This window comes from Erinaceus europaeus, chromosome 4 (assembly GCF_950295315.1).
Source record: "Erinaceus europaeus chromosome 4, mEriEur2.1, whole genome shotgun sequence".
Taxonomy (NCBI): Eukaryota; Metazoa; Chordata; class Mammalia; order Eulipotyphla; family Erinaceidae; genus Erinaceus; species Erinaceus europaeus.
The window spans coordinates 87855950-87877773 of record NC_080165.1 but is presented as its reverse complement, the minus strand read 5'-3'; the positions used below and the strand labels follow the sequence as shown (position 1 = coordinate 87877773).

General features: G+C 36.1%; 1 protein-coding gene across 2 annotated transcripts in view; it reads right to left on the bottom strand.

Annotated features, from left to right (window-relative positions):
• Nucleotides 1-21824, bottom strand: part of HMGCLL1 (3-hydroxy-3-methylglutaryl-CoA lyase like 1) — a 201917-nt gene that overhangs the window by 68969 nt on the left and 111124 nt on the right. For both annotated transcript variants that reach the window (XM_060190010.1, XM_007516493.3), the window contains 2 exons: nucleotides 14313-14376; nucleotides 8412-8600 (listed from right to left, as the gene is read on the bottom strand). In XM_060190010.1, the coding sequence (XP_060045993.1) occupies nucleotides 8412-8600; nucleotides 14313-14376 (253 nt within the window). The remainder of the gene's footprint in view (nucleotides 1-8411; nucleotides 8601-14312; nucleotides 14377-21824) is intronic.

Below are 21824 nucleotides of genomic sequence, written 5' to 3'. Positions count from 1 at the left end.
CATCCCAAATCAGCACTGGTTATTAGAAGCTCTTCCTTTGCCACCACAAACAGATTCCAGTGGTTGTGCTGGTAGATTCCTGTCATCTCCATAGGTAAAAATTAAAATAGGGATTTTCATGTAGTGACCCAAAGTTCTGGGTGAGTAGGTCCTCACTGTTGGGCTCTCACTATAGGAATAAAAGACTTATGGAAGACAGCTTGAGGTTGGTGCTGCATTGAGCTGGGGATACAACAATGTGGTAGTCATTCTTCTGACATTCTTAAAGTAGTCTGTCTGTCTTCTGGTAAAAGATAGTGGCTCATTATCTTTCCTTTGTTCTGAGATTCTCTCACTAGTGGTTATATTGAAGACTAGTTGTTATTGATAATTCTTATGAGGGGAACCAAAATAAAAAGTGACCTCTTGGTGCTCTCACTCCATGCTATGGTGATGTCTTCCACAGCGTCGATGAATTGCTACAGGAGTGGCAGGACTATTCTGGATGTGTTTTCATTCTTGATGAGCTGAAAACATGATATAACTGTAATAAGGTCCATAAATATTAAATAATTTTATATTGGCATGTTACAAGAGAATTCACGTGTTAATTTAAAAGGTTAATTTACTGCTAGTATAAAATAGCCTCTTGCTCAGAAATGGGCCTTCATTTTACTTTATTATTATTATTATTGGTTGGGGGAATTAATGAATTGCAGTTGACAGTAAGTACAGAGTGTGGTCCAAGAGGTGGTGCAGTGGATAAAACACTGAATTCTCAAGCATGAGATCCTGAGTTAAATCCCCGGCAGAGTGATGTCTGGTTCTTTCTCTCTCTGCCTATCTTCCTCATAAATAAATAAGTTATTTTAAAAAATAAAGTAAAAAATACAGAAATTGGTATATATGTAAAATTTCTCAGTTGTCTGTATAGCACTCTAATCCCCACTCCCATCACCACTTAGGTCCTCCTCCACCATCATACTCCAGGACCTAAACCTCCCTCCTGAGAGTCATTTACTTTTGTGCAATACACCAAAGTCAGTCAAGTTCTGCTTTGTGCTTGCCCTTTGTTCTTATTTCTCAATATCTGTCCATGAGTGAAATCATATCATATTCATCCTTCTCTTTCTGGTTTATCTCACTTAACATGATTCCTTCAAGCTCCATCCCATATGAGGCGAAGGAGATGAATTCACCATTTTTAATAGCTGAGTATTATTCCATTGTGTATATATACCACAACTTACTCAGCCACTCATCTGTTGTTGGACACCTGGCTTGCTTCCAAGTTTATCTATTACAAATCATGCTGATATCTCTATCTATAGAGATAGATAGATAGATATCTTTTTGCATGGGTGTGTTTGGTTCCTTAGGATATATCACCAGGAGAGTAATTTCAGGACATAGTATAAGTACATTTCTAGATTTCTGAGGGTTCTCCAACTGCTCTTTACAGGAGTTGAACCAATTTCCATTCCCACCAGCAGTGCAGGAGGATTCCTTTGCCTCTAAGACCACTCTAGCATTTGCTGTTGTAATAGTATCTGATGAATGACATTTTCACAGGGGTGATATTGTATCTCACTGTTGTCCTTATTTGCATTCTAGACTTGGAGCATTTTTCATGTCTGTTGGCTTTTGGGATCTCTTCTTTGGTGAATATTATGTTCATAACCTCGCCCCATTTGTTGATAGGGTCATTTGCTATTTTATTGCTGATTTTGGTGAGCTTTTTATATAATTTGGTTATTAGCAGCCTTTTTGCTAATGTACATCATGTAAAGACCTTCTATTCTATGGAGTAGCTTTGTCTAGGTGGTGGTTTACTTTGTTGTGCAGAAGCTTTTAAATTGTATGTAGTCCCATTATTTATTTTTGTTTTAGTCTTCCTTGCAATTGGATTTACACCATTGAAGATGCCTATAAAATTTAAATGAAGAAGAGTGCTGTCAATATTTTCTTCTAAATACATGATAGTTTCTGGTCTAATAATGGCCCTTGATCCATTTAGAGCTTACTTTTGTGCATGGTGAAATTCAGTGGTTCAGTTTCATTCTTCTGCAAGTTTCTGCCCAATTTTGTCAACACCATTTGCTCCAGAGACTTTTCTTCCATTGAATACTCTGACCCCCTTGTCAAAAACTAGATGAGCATAGGTGTGAGGACTTAGAAATGGATCTTTTAAAAACCACTCTTTAAATACTTACGGGTATAGAGAAATTCATAAAATTATATTATCTCTAAAGACAAAACCAACTGTTCAACTATTATAAATATCTCTATACTTCCTAATATGTTGAAGATAAACAACTGCTCAAGCACTTATTCATTTTTGTTTACAGACTGATTTAATTGAATTCATTAAAGCAAATACAGAAATATAATTTACAAAAGTATATGCAGCAATATACTTTTGTTCATCCTCACTGGATTTTATGGCTTGGGAGTCTTTTTTTTTTACTTCCATAAGTACTAGTAAGTATTAAGTGCCTTAAAGATCTGTAGGAACTATACATCTTCTCTCAATTTTACTTGACAATATACGCATTACCTTACCCTCTTACGACGGCAATTTTCAATAGAACACCATGCTAGAGAAAGTCAGCTTCCTCTAGCAAGAAAAACTATTTCACAGAAGCAAGAAAAATTCTTTCACAACCTGAAAGTTTTTGAAAAAAAAATTAGTTAAACTAAACTAGTTCTCTTCAAAGGTGTATTAATTATGAACATTAACATTTGCAATTTTGTCTGACAAGATATCTGTTTAATAAATTAATGATAGTATTTTATAAAATCTCTGCATGGGCACCCAATTTTCAACACTGCTCTTTCTTATTCAATATTACACTTAATGTCTTAATAAGTGTTTTAGAAATTAAAACTATAGAATACATTTACTGAAAATATACTTGTATTCTGGGGATGGATGGTGGTGCACCTGGCTGAGTGCACATGTTACAATGCACAAGGACCAAGGTTTGAGCCCCTGGTTCCTACCTGTAGGGGGGAGGCTTCATAAATGGTGAAGCAGCTACAGGTGTCTCTGTCTCTCACCTTTTCTATCACCCTCTTCCCTCTCAATTTCTGGCTATCTCTACCCAATAAATAAAGAGAAATATATATATTTGTATTCCTGCCTCTGTTCTTCGATAATTATAAAGTTGTTATTTAGGAGTGCTTTCAATTATAACAGAAGTAACAGGATATATAACAGGATATATAACAGGATAGTCTCAAAGTGAAGTAGTAGTTAGAAGGGCTGGGTTGTGGCATACCAGGTAGAGTATATATATTATCATGTGCCACAACCAGGGCTCAAGCTCCCTATTCTCGCTGACAGCAGGGGAAGCTTCATGGGTGATGGAGCAATGCTGCAGGTATTTATTTCCTTATCTCTCCCCTTACACTGCCTTTCTGTATCAGAAAGAAATGAAATTAAAAAAAAAAAAAGAAAGAAAAAAAAAGGCTGATAATAGTGGTGGTTTATTGTGAAGGCACTGAGCCCAGTAATAGCACCAATGGAGGGGAGGGGGAGAAAAGAAAAGAAAGAAAAAGTAGTGGTTTGAGTTGTAATGACTCTAATGGTTCAACTAACCAAGAGTACTGTTACCAAGGTTACTGTTTTAGTAACTTCATCTCATTTTAAATTTGTCTGATTTGATTTTTTACCATATACAATTTTATTTATTACTTATTGGTTAGAGACAGAGAAATTGAGAGGGGAAGAGGAGAAAAAGAGACACCTAGCAGTACTGCTTCACTGTTCCTGAAGTGTTACCTCTCTACATGGAGACTGGGGGCTTGAGCCTACATCCTTATTGTGATATGTGCACTTAACTAGATTTGCCACTGCCTGACTCTCAAATTTGCTTAATTTGAAAGGATATACCTCACTGCATCCATTCAACTGATAATAAAATTGAGGAACAGGAAGAAACATTTGGTTAGTGATTAGAATTCCAAAATTTTTTTGGGAAGTTAAACAAATTATACAAATAAATACATGTAAATATATTTTCTATTTGGTTCTATTTAAGTACCAATATAAAATATATTTGATGAAAAAAACTAGTTAACAGTTTGCTCTCTAAAGATAATAATAGACATATGAAATAAAAATGAAAGTCATATTAGCTAAGACTTCATTAGCTTGACAATGAAAAAAAAAGTAAAAATTTTATCTGTTTAGGGGTCAAATGAATGCTGTCTGTTCTGTTTTGTCTTTATGCTACCAATTAACTTGATATCCTTATTTTAGTGTTCAATATAATTTGTATTTTCTTCTTTGCCTAGTTATGAAGAGTCACACTATTTCAAGTGGAGGAAAATAAACTGCAAACATTTGGTATTAAGTAGATTAAACTTTTTGTTATAACTAGTGCACAACTTAATTATTAAGGATATGCAGGAGGTTAAGGCTCATTTTTTAATGTAATATTAAGACAAGTATATTCAGTCATGCATGTTTCTGCCATTACTAAAATATTATACCTATGTCACTTCATTTTCTTGTTCTCTTGGTTGAATGGCGAGACATATCCCACACTTAAAACTATAGCCCAAGTGTTATTTTGCTATATTAACTAGTATCTGGTAGTTGTGAATTCTTGACTTCAGTAGCCTACATTCCTATAAGTCATATGTTTAAGTAATAAAAACTACAATAAAACTGGGAACCCAAGAAAGATCCCTCTACTACATAATTAGTATATGCTTCCAGACACAGGAGGATGTTTCATTTATAACTCTCATTTGTTTCCTACCATTGTATCCAACTTTCCACTTATTATATGTTTCCTTGCCTTAATATTAACTTCCAGTTCAGAGCACTGTAAACCATTTTTCTCTACCAGTAGATTAAAGCAAGTGATATTCACTCCACATCCAACATAAGTTTTACTAGAAGCCACTTCAAAGATTCCATTTTACAAAATGAGTATGGTCGCTGTTTCCTGAAACCAAGGTTAGCCTGCTCATAATCAAGTAGGACTTTCTCAGACTTCCCTTCTACTTAAACACAGGCCGCTGTTTCCTAGACATTTTTTCACCCAACAGTAAAGAAAAAAAAAGGCTATTATTATTATTGTTATTATTGCTATTGTTGGTAAAGGAACTAGAGTTAAGAAAATGAAAATAAAGCGGTGTGGACTCTGCTTTATCTGGTGTTGCTTGGGACCGTTCTACATGTGTGTTTGCAGCGGCATGCCAGTACTACATTGGACTGTCTTTACAAAAAGAAAAGTTCCAAAAATATTTAAAGATTACATAAGCAACTCAATTTCAAAGACAGCAAAAGTGTATATGCCTTTCTTATGTTGTCACTGGCTAATGTAACTGGATAAAAGCAGAACACAAAAAAGTTAAAAGAAAAACAAAACTCTCCACAATAACTTTCAGCTTTCTCAGAAGTCTGTGTTTTTTTTTTCACCATTTCCTCAATAACTCATTTATATTAGTCTCTCTAGCTTCATGCTATTTTGCTAATTATAAAAGACACTGCTTCTGTCTTTTCCCACCTACTTATTTAAGCTATGGGACAATATAATACCAACCTAGAAGTACATGGCATCCTTCCTCTATGAAAGCCCATATAGAGAGATAGAGTGGTGGCACACCTGGTTGAGCGCACACGTTACAATGCACAAGGACCCAGGTTCGAGCCCCCAGTCCGCACCTCCAAGGAGAATACTTTGTGAGTGGTGAAGCAGGGATGGAGATCTCTCTCTGTCTCTCTTCCTTTCTATCTTCCCCATACCTCTCAATTTATGACTGTCTCTATCCAATAAATAAATAAACATGATTAAATGAATTTAAAAAAAAATAAAAAGCTTGAAAGTCCACAGAGAATTTTTGCACTGAGTTATAAAATAAAAAATATAATTACAGCTACACATAGACACACTTCCCACTAACAACCACAAGGGCTTTCTGAAAAGCTAAGTATCCACCTTACCAGCACAAAAGCACACCAAATAATACATCTCAAATTGAATCTGTCTTCCTTGAGAAAAGATCTATCATTCTTCTTGGCACCTGATGGTCTACAACCATTAGAAAATAATGGATCTCCTTGAGTATATTAAATTCTGTAGGCAATGTAGAGTTGAGCCTTTAGCCTATATTACAGCCTCCAAAATGTTATGAAGTACAAAGGAAGCCTGAAATTTTTCTTCACATAACCGAGGTCATGAGAATGAATATGCTCACATTCCCCTTTGTCAAGGTTAAGTTTTGTCAGGTCATCCTTTGACCAAATGTATGATTTGGGGGTAGTGGTAGGGGTAGGGGTGGGGCATGTATGTTTAGCTTTATACAGATTCTCACCAATATTCCCCATCTTGGTTGGGCCCAGGTATGTTTTCTGTTTCCCTCCAGGACTATTAAAAGAATGGAAGCATACCCCACAATTTCAGTTCTCATCTCTCTGCAAATAGAAACTGTGCAATTCAACTAATGCACCCAGTATTGTTAAGTTTAGTTTTTCTCTTCTCTAATTATATTAGTTTTCTTCCAAAGCATAGGGCATGATCCTCTCTTCTCTCAAAGCCTTTTGCCTAAGTGTTCTTTTCTCCACTTACTAGAACTATTCTTTCATGCATATGCACACATACATCCATATGCCTTATTGAAATTAGACTGTCATTATTTTAATCTGATTTTAAGATTCTTTTTTCTTTGACAGACTTTCCTTAATCCTTACAATTGCAGGGGAGTATTAACAGTGATTTTGCTTTAGCATATTTTTAAGTCAGACAGTGTCCAAGAGCAAGTGTTTGGGTTCCTATGTTTTACAGTAAATTCCTTTGTTCCAAAGAACTAAACACTCATCTATTATGTAATAAATATGCTACCTAAAACATAACTGGCATAAAACAGACATAAAAGAGAGAAAAGAGAAAGACCTCTTTAGGAGCTTACTGGTCAGAGAGCACCTAATAAGTTACAGTTACAGCTAAACACAAAATACTGAAGTGATGGCTAGGTTTCTATTGTTTTAGAAACTGGAATACCGAGGGAGGAAAATTATTAAAATTCTCATGCCTAAAAGTCCACAGGATATCATTTTCTCTGGCCTCTAATTCAATACAACATTTTCTGCCTCCTTCCAGGAGACAAATAAGGGTCTGTGCACATGTGTTACAAAGTCAAAATAAGCCCGTGTGGGGCTTGATCTTTACATTGTTGTTTTAAGTTCTGCCAAGTAACTATACACTGAGGCTGTGACATTAAGCTTTACACAATGTTCTCAAAATCTTGTATTCTATGAACCTCAAACGAATCTATTTTAGGCAGTTTAAGATTGTAATATTAGTTTTAAAAAAATAGCCTTATATACATTTATATCTATTCTTTCAAATAAAAACATTCAAAATAACTATATAGCATTAGCCTGAAGTAATACTTAATCCTTTGTCTATTACAACTTTTTATTTTGATCATATAACAGAAAAAATACTTATTTAAAACAGTAGTTCATTCACATGCATGCTTGCCAACATTAGGAAGATACTTTTAACAAAATACGTTAAATTTCAATACTATAGAGTCTCATTATCGATCGGCAAATCATCAAAGAGCATTAATTTGATGATTATAATAGTACACTGCTTTATTTGTATTTTGTTGTGACATGTACAACCTGTCACAGTATTTCAGTGAATGATTAAATCAGAGGTTGACAAAAAGAAGACATACATCTCTGTGAGGATTAATATATTTTCTTTTTTCTTTTTCCCAGGGAGTAAGAGACAGATAGAGAGAGACAAAGACTCAATGAGAAGGAAAATCACTCCAGCACCACTCTGCCATTTGTGAAGCTTCCCTCTGAGGGTGTTCCCATGTGGTGGTCAGGGGCTCAAACTTGAGTCCTCAGGTGCACTTTACCTTGGGAGCTGCCTGTTAGTCCCAGATGTTTGATACTTCTAAAGCAACATTTCTTTTTTGACCCCAGGATTATTGCTGGGGCTTGGTGCCTGCACTATGAATCTACTACTCCTGGAGGCTATTTTCCCCTTTTGTTGCCCTTGTTGTTTATCATTGTTGCTATTATTGTTGTTGTTATTACTGTTGTTGTTGTTGTTGTTGGATAGGACAGAGAGAAATGGAGAGAGGAGGGGGAGATAGAGAAGGGTGACAAAGATAAACACCTGCAGACCTGCTTCACCAGTCCTGAAGCAACCCCCCTGCAGGTGTGGAGCTGGGGCTTCAAACTGGGATCCTTAGACTGGTCCTTAAAGTAACAATTTTAGTGACATTCATCAATAAAAACAAGTTAAGAGTAATAAGAGATATCACTGTCATAAGTAATATGTGCAATTTACAATGTTTCTTGAGTGCTTGCCATGTGCCAGCAATGTTTAAACATTATAGAAACACAGTCTAAACAAAACTCTTAATAGTTTTATATTGCAAATAGAAGAAAATACCTGAAGGGCCATTAGTATATTTGCTAAGGCTTGTCCATACGTATCATGACAGTGAACGGCAAGAGCGCTTGGTGGAATTTCTTTCATGACATTTTCCAGCATTCTCTTCATGCTTCCTGGGGTTCCCACTCCAGTTGTATCTCCCAGGGAGATCTCATAACAACCCATACCATACAATCTTTTAGATACCTATTGAAGAAAACAAAGTGACTGTCAAACAATGGAAATGAGTAGGTACAAACCCTGCTGGTCCTTAGAAAACATATTCTAGAAGCAAAACATCAAGACTGAGATCAGCTATACATCCATGGAAAACTTATAATTCAGTTTTATGGTTCTTTCCCTTGCTCATTAAGCCCCAAGCATAATAAAACTTTGATGAAGTTAATGTAATTATCTTTTTAAATATTCAATCTGCCATAAAGTCATGCCTATCAAAGTTCATTTATGAAATGATAAGGTCCAATTCAATTATGGGAGGCTTACTTCCCACCATTCTTTAAACAGAAGTATAACATTCTCTTTGGATATAGTATTACCTATTCTTAAGCTAAAGGTCAAGAAATATTAATACTAAGTTTAACTCTGTCACTAGTAGCTGCAATTTCTTGAGTCACTTATAATTTTTGGATATATTTCCTGCTTCAAAACTACTCTGATTATGTGAGGTATATAACAAGGTTCCTACAAGTTGAATACTAGTGCTCCTTTCAAAGAAAGAAGCCTGGTATATTGACAAGAAACAGGGATTCTGGAATCATAACGGCCTGATTTAAATCTCAACCACCACTTGCCCTACAAATGTTTAGTTGTAGGTATGAAATGAAAATATATGATAATCTACATAAAGCTCTTATCAAGACAGAAAGGTAGATTATCAGGTAAGATATTTGCCTTGCAATACTTGTGGCTGAGGCTCAGCTCAATCTTTGACACAATATTGGAGGCACTATGCTCTATTCTCTCTCTTTTTTCCCCTCTCTCTCTGAAGGAAAAAGTGGCTCAGAGTGGTGAAATCAAGGATCAAGATATGCAAAATAACAATAAAAACTGATACAAATATAATGTAGAGTCGACCATAAATATATTCATTTTGTATTTCTTCAGTGTCAATTTTATGCCAGGAACCCTGTTGGGTGCTGTCAGTATGATACAAAAGAAGAAGCAGCTCATAATGTCACTGAGCCAGATATTAAATGAGGACAAACTTAATTCCACTTAGGAATGTGTGAATACAAGCTAAAATATATTCAGAGCAAAGTCAAAGGGCTCTAAAAGCATGTAGAACAAATGATATTGACATAGTTCTGTCAAACAAGAAGGATTCAAGTGATAGCTTGTGATAAAAACAAAAAAGAAGAAGAACTTACTGAAAAGGTGACAAGGGATGAAATTAGAGGGATGTAGCAGGTGGAAAATAAACTGCAATGGTTGGAGAAGAAATAAAATTCAATGGGCAATGTGTTGAAAAAGCAAAAACTGGAGAGGAATGAAACTATTTTGCAGCAAGCAGGGCTGCTCCTCAGTTACTAAAGACAAACAGCAAGACCAAGAGACACCTGGGAGAATAGGAGTGTATTTATTTACACTAGAGGGTCCAGTTCTCCAGAAAAACCAGAACTCCAGATGGGGTTAGAAGCAGCCTTTTAACTGTGGTCAGCAGAGAGGAGGGGCTCACTGCTTGTGGGGCGCTGCTGGTAGGAAAAAGCTTCAGGCAGTTTCATAGAAGCAGAACTCAGCTGTTAGGATGTAGGCTTTCAAACTTTGCAGGTTGCTTTTAATTTCTCCCAGAATCAGTTTATTATGGCTGTAGTGTCTTGACTTCTCTGTGCCTCTGCCCCATTCCATCCTCTTCACGTATCTCTGAATTCTTCCAGAGTCCCCATGGCACAGCTTATACTCTGCCATTACCATCCTCATCTTTACTGTTTTGATCTGAAACTCGATGAAGCAAGTCCGGCAGTTAAGCAGGAGGGGACAAACATTAGCATCAGGAGAATAGAGACTAGGGGCCTTGTCAGTGGTACCAGTCACAGAACTAAGTGGACCCACCAGGACTCTGTCCCATCAGCTGCCAGGGCTCAATCTTCAAGGCCAAAGCAATCTCTCAACTAGTCTAAAGTCTCATGAACTATGCCTGATGATTGGCATAGATAGACCCAGCACTTTTCTCTTTTGGCTAGACATAACTAACCCTTGGGGAATGTAGAGCAGGTCTACTCTCCATCTGTTTGGGAAGACTACCTCTGCCAAGGAGTTTATGTGCTGCTATAATTTTCTAGCTACTTCTTGGACACCTGTAACTGTTCTATAAGGAGTCTACTGCCCTGCAAGTACTGAAAAACAACTTTGGATCTGTGTCTCCAGCTTTTTACTTGGTGAAATTAAGCAGTATTCCTGTCTTCAGATTAGCTAAGTCTTTCTTTTTTTTTTTTTTTTATTTAAGAAAGGATTAATTAACAAAACCATAGGGTAGGAGGGGTACAACTCCACACAATTCCCACCACCCAATCTCCATATCCCACCCCCTCCCCCGATAGCTTTCCCATTCTCTATCCCTCTGGGAGCATGGACCCAGGGTCATTGTGGGTTGCAGAAGGTAGAAGGTCTGAGCTAAGTCTTTCTTATCAGGGCTGTAAGTCAGGACCTGTTGCATTGTTTCATGATGAACAGCAGGTCATGGTGGTTGGAATCAAAAGTGGCTGAGTTGAATGCTTCTTTGGCAGCCTCTTGGGCTACACTGTCAGCCAGGGCAATTTTGTTGGGTCCTTTTAATGAGCTTGGCAGTGGATAACAGATACTTTGCTTAGGGCTCACACAGCTTCTAAGAGGTCCAAAATTTCTTATAATTTTGCTTTATTTGCCTACATTTGTGAGCATTCCTGGCTCATTGCAAATTGTCTTCTGGATGTGCAGGGTAGTAAAGGCATGCCTGTAGTCCATGTAGATATCGTCTTGTTTCTCTTGTCTTAATTTGAAGGCTCTCCTCAAAGCCATTAGTTTATCACCCTAAAAAAACCAGTGAAATGGGAGAAATTCTGTTGGTAGAACCTTGGTTGCTGAAGTCACTGTATATCTGGTGAAGTTCTGGACAGTCTAGTGAACTGTTAGGGTTTGATTCATAGTTGCTGTTTTAATTTTTTTATTTATAAAATGGAAATACTGACAATACCATAGGAAATACCATAGGATGAGAATGGTGCAATTCCACAGAATCCCCAGCACCAGAGTTCTGTATCCCATCCCCTCCCTTGATAGCTTTCCTATTATTTGCCCCTCTGGGAGTAGGGACCCAGGGTCATTATGGGGTGCAGACGGTGGAAGGTCTGGCTTCTGTAATTGCTTCCCCACTGAACATGGGTGTTGGCAGGTCGATCCATACTCCCAGTTTGCTCTCTTTCCCTAGTGGGGCAAAAACTCTGGGGAAGCAGGGCTCCAGGACACATTGGTGAGGTCATCTGCAAAGGGAAATCATGATGGCTTCATGGTAACATCTGGAACCCGGTGGCTGAAAAAAGAGTTAAGATATAAAGCTGAACAAATTGTTGACTAATCATGAACCTGAAGGCAAGAATATTGAAGATGAAGATTTGGGGTTTCCGTTTTGGAAAAAGCTAGTAGGTCTATTTTAGGTCTATTCCAAGGACCTGTGACTTTACTAGTTTTTATCTGAGCCTGACATCTAATATGCAGGTGGGCACAGGTTACTGTCTGGGGAGATGGCATCATAATTGGAAAACGGCCTAGAAAGCTGGATCAGGGAAGAGAGCAGCTCCCAAACATGGGGGAAAGTATATAAATATTGTTAACTGTAAACCCTATCAATTTGATCTAGGGCCCATATTCAGCACAGGAGCCTATGTAGCCTCTGCATCCCTGTAGGCCTGAGCTCACATTCTGTGGTGACGGCTAGGAACATTCCAGGCTGAACTAATTTTAGGATTCATCTTCCTCAGGTGGCAGAGTATGTTATCCAACCTCTCTTCAGGGAATGGAATAGTCCCTACCATTGTTGTTCCACATTGAGGACAAGGTTGTAGAGGGGCCCACAAAGGGGTCTATTATGTTCTCTCTAATGGAGGTGCTGGTCTTCTTAAAACTGCTCCAGTAGGTGAAGAGTTCTACATCATAGTCCTGCCAAGGGCTGATCTTTTAAGCCTGGGTGCAAAGAATAGACCTTGTTGACCACTTCTTCACAGTCATGTACCAGGTTGCCCTTGTATTCAGGCAGGTAACTAGCTGGGTTAAAGGTCCAAATGGTCTTAGCCCTTACCTGGGAATTTTCACATAACTGGGTTTGATCCTAGATGACTCTCATCCCAGAGAGCCACCCAACGGCTATCCCAGTCAGGAATGACGGCATGTGATAAGATTTTTTTAATTATTTATTTTCCCTTTTTTTTTGCCCTTGTTTTTTTTATTGTTGTTGGTGGTGGTGTTGTCATTGTTGTATAGGACAGAGAGAAATGGAGAAAGTAAGGGAAGACAGAGAGGGGGAGAGAAAGAGAGACACCTGCAGACCTGCTCACCACCTGTGAAGTGACTCCTCTGCAGGTGGGGAGCCAGGGCTTGAACTGGGATCCTTACACAAGTCCTGTGCTTTGCTTTGCACCAGGTGCACTTAACCTGCTGCATTGAGTGTTCAGTATGGAAAATGAAAATTAAAAAGTGGTTTGTCTTCAAGTAGTTTCCTTAGAACGATGGGAAATATGTATGCAAATAACTATGATGTTGTCATCAAAGTCCAAGTATATGAAGAGAGTTATAGATGAGTCCTATTAGAGTTTAAAGTAATATTATGAAATTTCCCTGGGGATATTTAAAGTAACTTTATGGAGTATTGTAAATTTAGATAATTTAAGATAACTTTTTATATAGGAACAATAACCTTTTCAAGTAAGATTATTTATTTATGCCCATGTTCAGCGGGGAAGCAATTACAGAAGCCAGACCTTCCACCTTCTGCAACCCTCAATGACCCTGGGTCCATGCTCCCAGAGGGATAGAGAATAGGAAAGCTATCAGGGGAGGGGATGGGATATGGAGATTGGGTGTCGGGAATTGTGTGGAGTTGTACCCCCCATCCTATGATTTTGTTAATGCCTCCTCTCTTAAGTAAATTAAAAAAATTAACAAATATTTAAAAAGAAAAAAAAACATTTATTTATTTATTTGCATAGCGAGACAGTGAGAGAGAAGTGGGAGGGAGAGAGGATAGACACCTGCAGCATGGCTTCTTTTCTGCAGGTGGACCTAGGGGCTGAAATCTAGGCCCTTGCATATTGTAATGTGTGTGCTCAACCAGGTGCATTACCACCTGGCCCCTGGTCTTGCATTTATTTGTGCAACTGATAGATATTTCATTAGAATGAGTAGCATAAGTTTTATATGATAGAGAGTTGATGGTATACAAGAAATGAAAATCACTACTACAAACAACTTCTTGAAATGAAGATAGTCAATAAAGAGAAGATGCTAAATTCAGCAAGATTAAGAAGTGTTCAAATGAAAGGTGAATCAACATGTTTAAGTATAAATAGACAGAACTTTGTGCCATTGTATATAAAGAGGAGACATGAGAGGAAGAACTACAAATAGGAACACAGTCTGAAATAGTCACTTCAGAGAATATGGAAGTGATCATACTATTCCATGTACCTTTTTACATCCAAATGATAGTAACACATAAATCTTATTGAAGTTTGAATAGTAATAGAATATATATGCCTTTAGAGATAAAGTAAAACTTAAGTAAGTGGCAAAACATATCTTCAAATGTAGTCTCCCACTATATGGTTTTAATTAGTCTTTATTGTGCAGATGCAATAAACACTAAGAAAAATAATGCACTGAAATAATGCAAAATATTTACTATGAACTAGAAAAATGGAGGTTACTTACTTCTGTCACTTTTTGAGGTGTGATATTTCCTTCATATGGACAGCCCAGGGCACAAGATACATACCTAAAATTAAAATAGAGAGATATATGTTTGGGATTTGGATAAGTTATCACTAAAGTTTAATTTCATACAAATATAAGGTAGACAAAAACACATAAAGAAAATTTATTTTATATCATTCTTTCAGTATCATTTTATTTCAAACCCCCCAATTCTAGCATTTTCAGTTTATCTCACTTTGTTTTTTCTTTGTAGTGATTAAAATTTAAATTTAATTGATGACAGATGGGGATAATAAAGCAGATATTTCTCTTAAGTAGTTGTTTACACTATCAAAACTATAAACATCCAAAGCAGAAAATATCCATGAATTATATAGTTTTATTCAAGTAAGTACATACATCCATGTATTTGGATTAATATAGAAAGAACATGTAGATGACAACTGAATTTCTCTCTTTATTCACATCTGGATGTCTTGACCTTATTTAGAAAAAGTCATTAATCACCACCCAAACTTCAAAAAATGACCATAACTTCACCTTGTTTACCAATCATGTACTTAAATCATTCAACAAAGAAGAATGTCTAGTCTGTATAAAAGGCACCATATAAAAATATTTTATAGAATTCAACAATTTACAAGGACAATGTAACATTTCCACCTTAAAGTATTAAGTTTTGGGGAAAACCCATTTTAGTTATTTTCAGCTCAACATCAATTTTTGTGAAGCTTTTCTCAAAGACTTCACAATTGCATTAAAATAAATCTTTCTGTATCTGATTTTCAGGAATAAAACAATTCACATGAGTAGAAATGAGTGATGGGGAATGATCCTGGTGGTCCAGGTCTTCGGGACAGACTGTCAAATGTTTTAGATAGCAAGACACTTGAAGGCCATGCCAAGGAATATTATCTTTGAAATCACAATATTAATTGAAACTAGTCAAAATATTAGGTAAGTTGTGACAAAGAAAACACTTTTCCATAAATGTAGCTCTGGAATAACTCTGGAAGTGGTCATCAAGAGGAGAGGTGAAAATAAAAATACTGGAGATGATAATATCATATTCCTTGACTAGTGAAAATTATGACAGATTTTAGCATATATATATATATGATGTAGAATGATTTCAGAAATAGTAAAATGTAAATTTTTATTTACTTTTTGCTTCCAGGGTTATCACTGGTGCTCAGTGCCAGCACTATGAATCCACTGCTCCTGGCCACTATTTTTTCCATTTTATTAGATAGAATAGAGAGAAATTGACAAGGGTGGGGGAGACAGAGAGGAATAGAGAAAGATGGTTACCTGCAGACATTCTTCACTGTTTGTGAAATGTCCCCCCTGCACCTCGGGAGCTGGGGACCTAATTCTGAATCCTTGGTGGGTCCTTGAGCTTAGTACTATGTGTGCTTAACAAGGTGTACCACCACCAGTCCCTGAATTTTTTTTTTAATTTCCTAATTTTACAGTTGAGAAAACTGACATTCAGCTAGAGTTAGCTCCTTATTGATGATCACAAAGGTCATCATATTTTGCATTAATCATTTAACTATTAATATCATTGCCTATTAGTACCTGGAGATTTAAAGACACTAAGAAATGAGATATCATTACCACATACATGTTTTCTCTTACTTTATGAGTCATAGAAACATTAAAGGGGAGATGTCTCAATTAAGTGAAATATTTTCCGGATTGAATCTAAACATACAGCAAGAACTCTCAATTATTTTTGGAAGTATTTATAGTTACCTATTTTTTCCAAATTAATTTATTTTGGTGGGGGTTGCTTAATGGTTTACAGATAAATTGTTGTCATATAGCTACAATTCTCATCTTCCCATTAAATGTGCCTATAAAATGCTCTCATCCCCAACTTAGGTTATTTCTGTATTTTTCCTGGTGATTCTAAGTTTTGAGTTATTTAAATATGTCTATAAACTAGACATAACTCATCTCTTTCTTTCCCTGCATATATTTCCAGTTCCTGCTAAGTGTTCTAGCTTCTCAACTTGAGTTCTTAAAGATTCATTCCATAAATTGTCAACATATAACAATACCTGGCACAGGTTTCATTCTTGAGGGGGGTCATCAATCCTCCAAGAATATTTAGTTCTAAATGCATGTTTTCTAAGTATAGGTATCCATCCCCACATAGATTTTTCAAATCATATCTCTAAGCCACCAAGAGACATATCTAAGGTAATACCCCATATGCTACTATGACATCAGCTTGCGTGCTTACCATACTATCTTTGGTAAATTTGGGCAGTTATCTGTATATAAGCATATATGTGGTTGTGGGGGCACTCTGGTCAAGTTCATGTACAAGTTCACCACACTGGGTCAACATTTTTTTCATGTTTTCATTACACACACACACACACACACACACACACACACACACACACACACACACGTGCATGGTGGAATCCATCACACAGTAGATCTTCTCCCAGTTTCATGACACTTTCTTGTGGTGTCAGGCTCTAGCCCAAGCTGCATGTATGTATACCTTATCACTCTGAGGTAAACTAACTTCAAACCTCAGAATATGTCTTCTTAAATTTGATAAGTGTTTTCAGAAGTTGTAATGTTAAAAAAGGGCAACGATTGCTACCTCAACATGCTTCACCTCAGAATGTATCCAGAGACTTCACGTGTGGAATGACAACCCTTCAGCTTCATTACTCGGGTGAGACCTTTCCTTTAATAGTACACTCTAATTTCATCTCAGGTAGTTCACTTTCTAACAAAGTCCCATAACCTAGATATACACCAGTTTCTGTGAGAGAGAGCTTATGTGCACACGTATCCATAAACTACTGCAAAATATATACCTGAAAGCAGGACTACACTAGAGTTTGCAGTGAGTACCTCCCTAACACTTCCTCTCCACTATTCCAAGCTTGGGATCCATGATTGCTCAACAAATTGTTTGGCTTCATATGTTAACTCTGTTTTCAATCACCAGGTTCCAGATGCCACCAGGATGCTGGCTAGGCTTCCCTGGATTGAAGACCCCACCAATGTGTCCTGGAGCTCAGCTTCCCCAGAGTCACACCCTACTAGGGAAAGAGAGAGGCAGACTGGGGGTATGGACCGACCAGTCAACGCCCATGTTCAGCGGGGAAGCAATTACAGAAGCCAGACCTTCTACCTTCTGCATCCCTCAACGACCCTGGGTCCATGCTCCCAGAGGGATAGAGAATGGGAAAGCTATCAGGGGAGGGGGTGGGTTATGGGGATTGGGTGTTGGGAATTGTGTGGAGTTGTACCCCTCCTACCTTATGCTTTTGTTCACTAATCCTTTCTTAAATAAAAAATTAAAAAAAAAAAAAAAAAAGGGAAACTCTGTATTAGCTTAGTCACCTCCATAAATTCTCTTGTTATCATACAGGAACAACTTTTAAGCTTTGAAAAACTTTAATGACTTACCATTGTCTACCACATAGACATTGTATTCATGTTCAGAAAATGTGAAAATTCAATCTAATATTCTGTCTTTTATTACAGAGAATTAAAGGCCTCCATCTCTATAATATACATGTTTTTCCATAGTACAGTCATAACAAAAACTACTTTGTGTTACCCAATACCCTTGATATTTCTATTCACTATGACTTTATTTTTTATAAATAATCTTACTTGAAAAGGTTATTGTTCCTATATAAAAAGTTATCTTAAATTATCTAAATTTACAATACTCCATAAAGTTACTTTAAATATCCCCAGGGAAATTTCATAATATTACTTTAAACTCTAATAGGACTCATCTATAACTCTCTTCATATACTTGGACTTTGATGACAACATCATAGTTATTTGCATACATATTTCCCATCGTTCTAAGGAAACTACTTGAAGACAAACCACTTTTTAATTTTCATTTTCCATACTGAACACTCAATGTGTCTTTATATAATTAATCCACAGATATGTTAGCTAGGAAGTCATTTTCACTGTCTGAATATTTTTTCTCTTTTAAAATTAATTAATTAATTAATTTTAGTTAATAGACATGTATGTTAATGCTATTCCCGCAAAAAAAGGTCTGTGTCCCTACCCCAACACCCCTATACTGAAGCAAAAAAAAATCTACCTTTACCCCCCACCCAGAGTTTTTTATTTTGGTACAATACTCCAAACTCAGTCAAATTCTGCTTTGCATTTCCTTTTCTGTTCTTCTTTCTCAACTTCTGTTATGAGTGGGATCATCCATACTTTTCTATGAATTTCTTAAATGTTCAGTGCAAAAAGGCTATGTCAAGACCCCACATGATTTTTTTGTTGTTACTGGAGTTTTACCTCTCTAAACAAGCTTTTTTTTCAGACAAGAGAGAGTGATAGAGAGAGTGAAGGAAAGATATCACATCCTTCAACTTCTTCCAATGGGAGCTAGGGTGGTAAATTTTCTCTTAAAGGGAAAATCAGTTAAGATTAAACACTTAGAGGAGAAAGACTGGCTCTTCATACTAATTAGTAAGAGTGTCATTATGACCATGGTATTCTCACAGGTGAAAAAGACCAATTCACCATTGAATATGATGGTTGTTGTGTGTCTAACATATACAAACCTTAAATTTTAAAAATTATCTTTATTTATTTATTGGATAGAGATAGCCAGAAACTGAGAAGAAGAGATACAGAGAGGGAGAGAGGGAGAGAGACACCTGCAGCAATGTTTCACCATTTGTGAAGCTTTTCCCCTAGAGGTGACGACTGAGGGGCTTGAACCTGGATCCTTGTATATTGTAATATGTGTGTTTAGCCAGTTGTGCCACCACCCATCCCTGACATATACAATCTATTATGTTAAAATATGTACATATTGGCGCTAATTCACTGAGATTCTTTCATCATGAATGACTAATATTGTCAAATGCTTTCTCCACATGTACTGATATGAACATATGACTGTTATCTTTAATTTTGTCATGATTTATTACAGTAATTGATTTGCTTATGTTGAACAATTCTTGAATCCCTGGAATGAATTCCATTTGGTCATGACTTATGAACCTTTCAATGTGTTGTTGAAGTTTACCAGCGGAGATCTATTTGCAGATTGCTGAACTTATGTCCATTAGTCTACTTTTTTTTTTTTTTTGTAGTGTGTTTGCCAACTTTTCAAGTTAGGGTAATGTGACTTCATAAATCGTTTTGGAGAATTCACTATTTCTAAATGTTTTGAAATATTTTGAGAAGCAGTTATCTGTTCCTCTTTAAAAGTATGCTAAAGCTCACTAATAACACCATTTTGGTCCTTAGTTTTTGATGTGAGGGAGATTCTTTATTACTGCTTCAATTTCCTGACTTATTGATTTTCTTCAGCTTTTTACCTTTTCCCTGATTCATTCTAGGGAGGTTGTTCAAGTCTAGATTGTACCTATTTCTCCTGGGCTCACCAATTTAGTGGTGTAAAGTTACTTAGAGTATCTTTCCTATTATCCTTTCTGTATCTGAGGTATATACTCTAATGTCCCCCTTTTCATTTATAATTCTTCCAGGACTCTCTCCCTTATTGACTTAATGAATCCTAATTTTATTTAAACTTCAAAATAATCATCTCTCAGTTTCATCGATCTTTGTACAGTCTCTCCTTAGTCTCATTTATTTCAGATTCAACTTCTATTATTTCTCTCCTACTAATTTATGATATCATTTGTTCTTCTTAAAACATTAAAATATTTAATAGATTTTCTAATTAGAACTAAATAATTAAAACATCAAGCATTTTCCAAATCTATTTTCCTATAATTAAATCATGCCTTACAATAGCCCTGAGGAAAAAAGAAATAGAAAGGATGAGTAAAAGTCTTGAATGAATGTCACATACACTTGTAGTGGAAAGTATTGCTCACTGTTATCCTAAGAAGACAAAAATTATTCTAAAAATTATGAAATGTTATGGTAAAGGTAATTTAGACGTTTAAATATAGGATCTGCTTTAATGTAACCATGCAAAATGTAACAACAATAAAGAAAACTACATAGTGTCCCATTATTAATAAGCTAAAGAAAAATATTTAGAGTCTATTATATACATATTACCTTGGATAATATAAAAAATACTGCCCCTTGGACTCAAGGATAAATATGCTAAGGTTCTCCTTTTGCTATAGAATGCTAATTTAATGAGAAATGATAAAACACATTCTCCCTTTAAGAGTTCCACATGGGGGAAAAAAAAAAGTTCCACAGGGGACCAGCATGCCAACTTTTTTGAAAGGGCTCCTGTGTTTCTATAAGTGCAACCAAGACTTGAGCCCAGCCTCCACTGCAGTGAGGGAAGCTTTGGTGTTGTGGTGTCTTCCCCTTTTCATTTGTCTGTCCTTCTATCAGAAAAAGTCATTTTGAAGTCAAGTCTTGATGAAGACAAAAACAAACAGAAACACCCCCTCAACAATAATGCAAAAGCACAGCTTAAACATTAGATATTGCTGGGTATTTGTTATCTTGGCATAGTGCTATTCTGGAATAATACATCAAGTTAAACAATTATGAACTATCAAGCAAACCATATGCAGAATGTAAAACCAGAATGTAAAACAAATGCCTCATTTTTAGAGTATTATGTATTATGTTTTGGTTAATCTTTTTTTTTTTTTAATTTACTCTTTGAGGCCAACACAAAACCCTGAATTGAGCCATAGATACTAGAAAGGAACCTGAATAAGCTGCCCAGTGATAGGAAGACAATGTCAAATATGTATATAAATCCCCCTGGAGGAGATCATCCAATGTAATATATATTATTATGACGCTAGTCATGAAAAATACTGGCTGTGTGTTTAAAAAAAAAAAAAAAAAAAACCTAAAACCAACTTCTAAGTAAGCAGGGTCATTATCTCACTCAGTGAGACTGCTATGACCTTCAAGGTTAAGATCACAGCCCCTAACATGCAGCATTGGACAGGGAAAGAACAGGAAATAAATTGCTGCAACATAACCTAGAAAGCAATAAGCTGGCTTAAAGTTTCTGAGTAAATGTGTTGAGTTGGAAATTATTTCTCAAAGGGAAAATCAGTTAAGATTAACCACTTAGAGGAGAAAGACTGGTTCTTCATACTACTTAGTAAGAGTGTCATTATCAATACTAATGTTTACCACCCCCTCCTCCCACTGCTGAATGTTTTTTTATCAAATACATTGTTCACTAATATTTATCATGCAGCCTTCTCTGGATGACCTTCAAACAGATTTGATCTTTACTGATTATGAATAAAGTAGATGATGAGAAGTGAAAGTAGTTGAAGAAATGTATAATGTATACTACTGATACTTTACAACTCTAGTAAAATTGAATTATCTATAATATTAGTTAACTATAATATTAATCATATTTTATACAAAAGTTATGATCAAAGTAAGCATTATTGCATTCTAAAACTGTCTTTTTCTGCTAAAATAAATGTTTGTCGATAAATTAGATTTTAATTTGTCGCTTACTACTTGTTTTTATTATTTTACATTTTTGCTCTTTATCAGAATTTGAGAAAT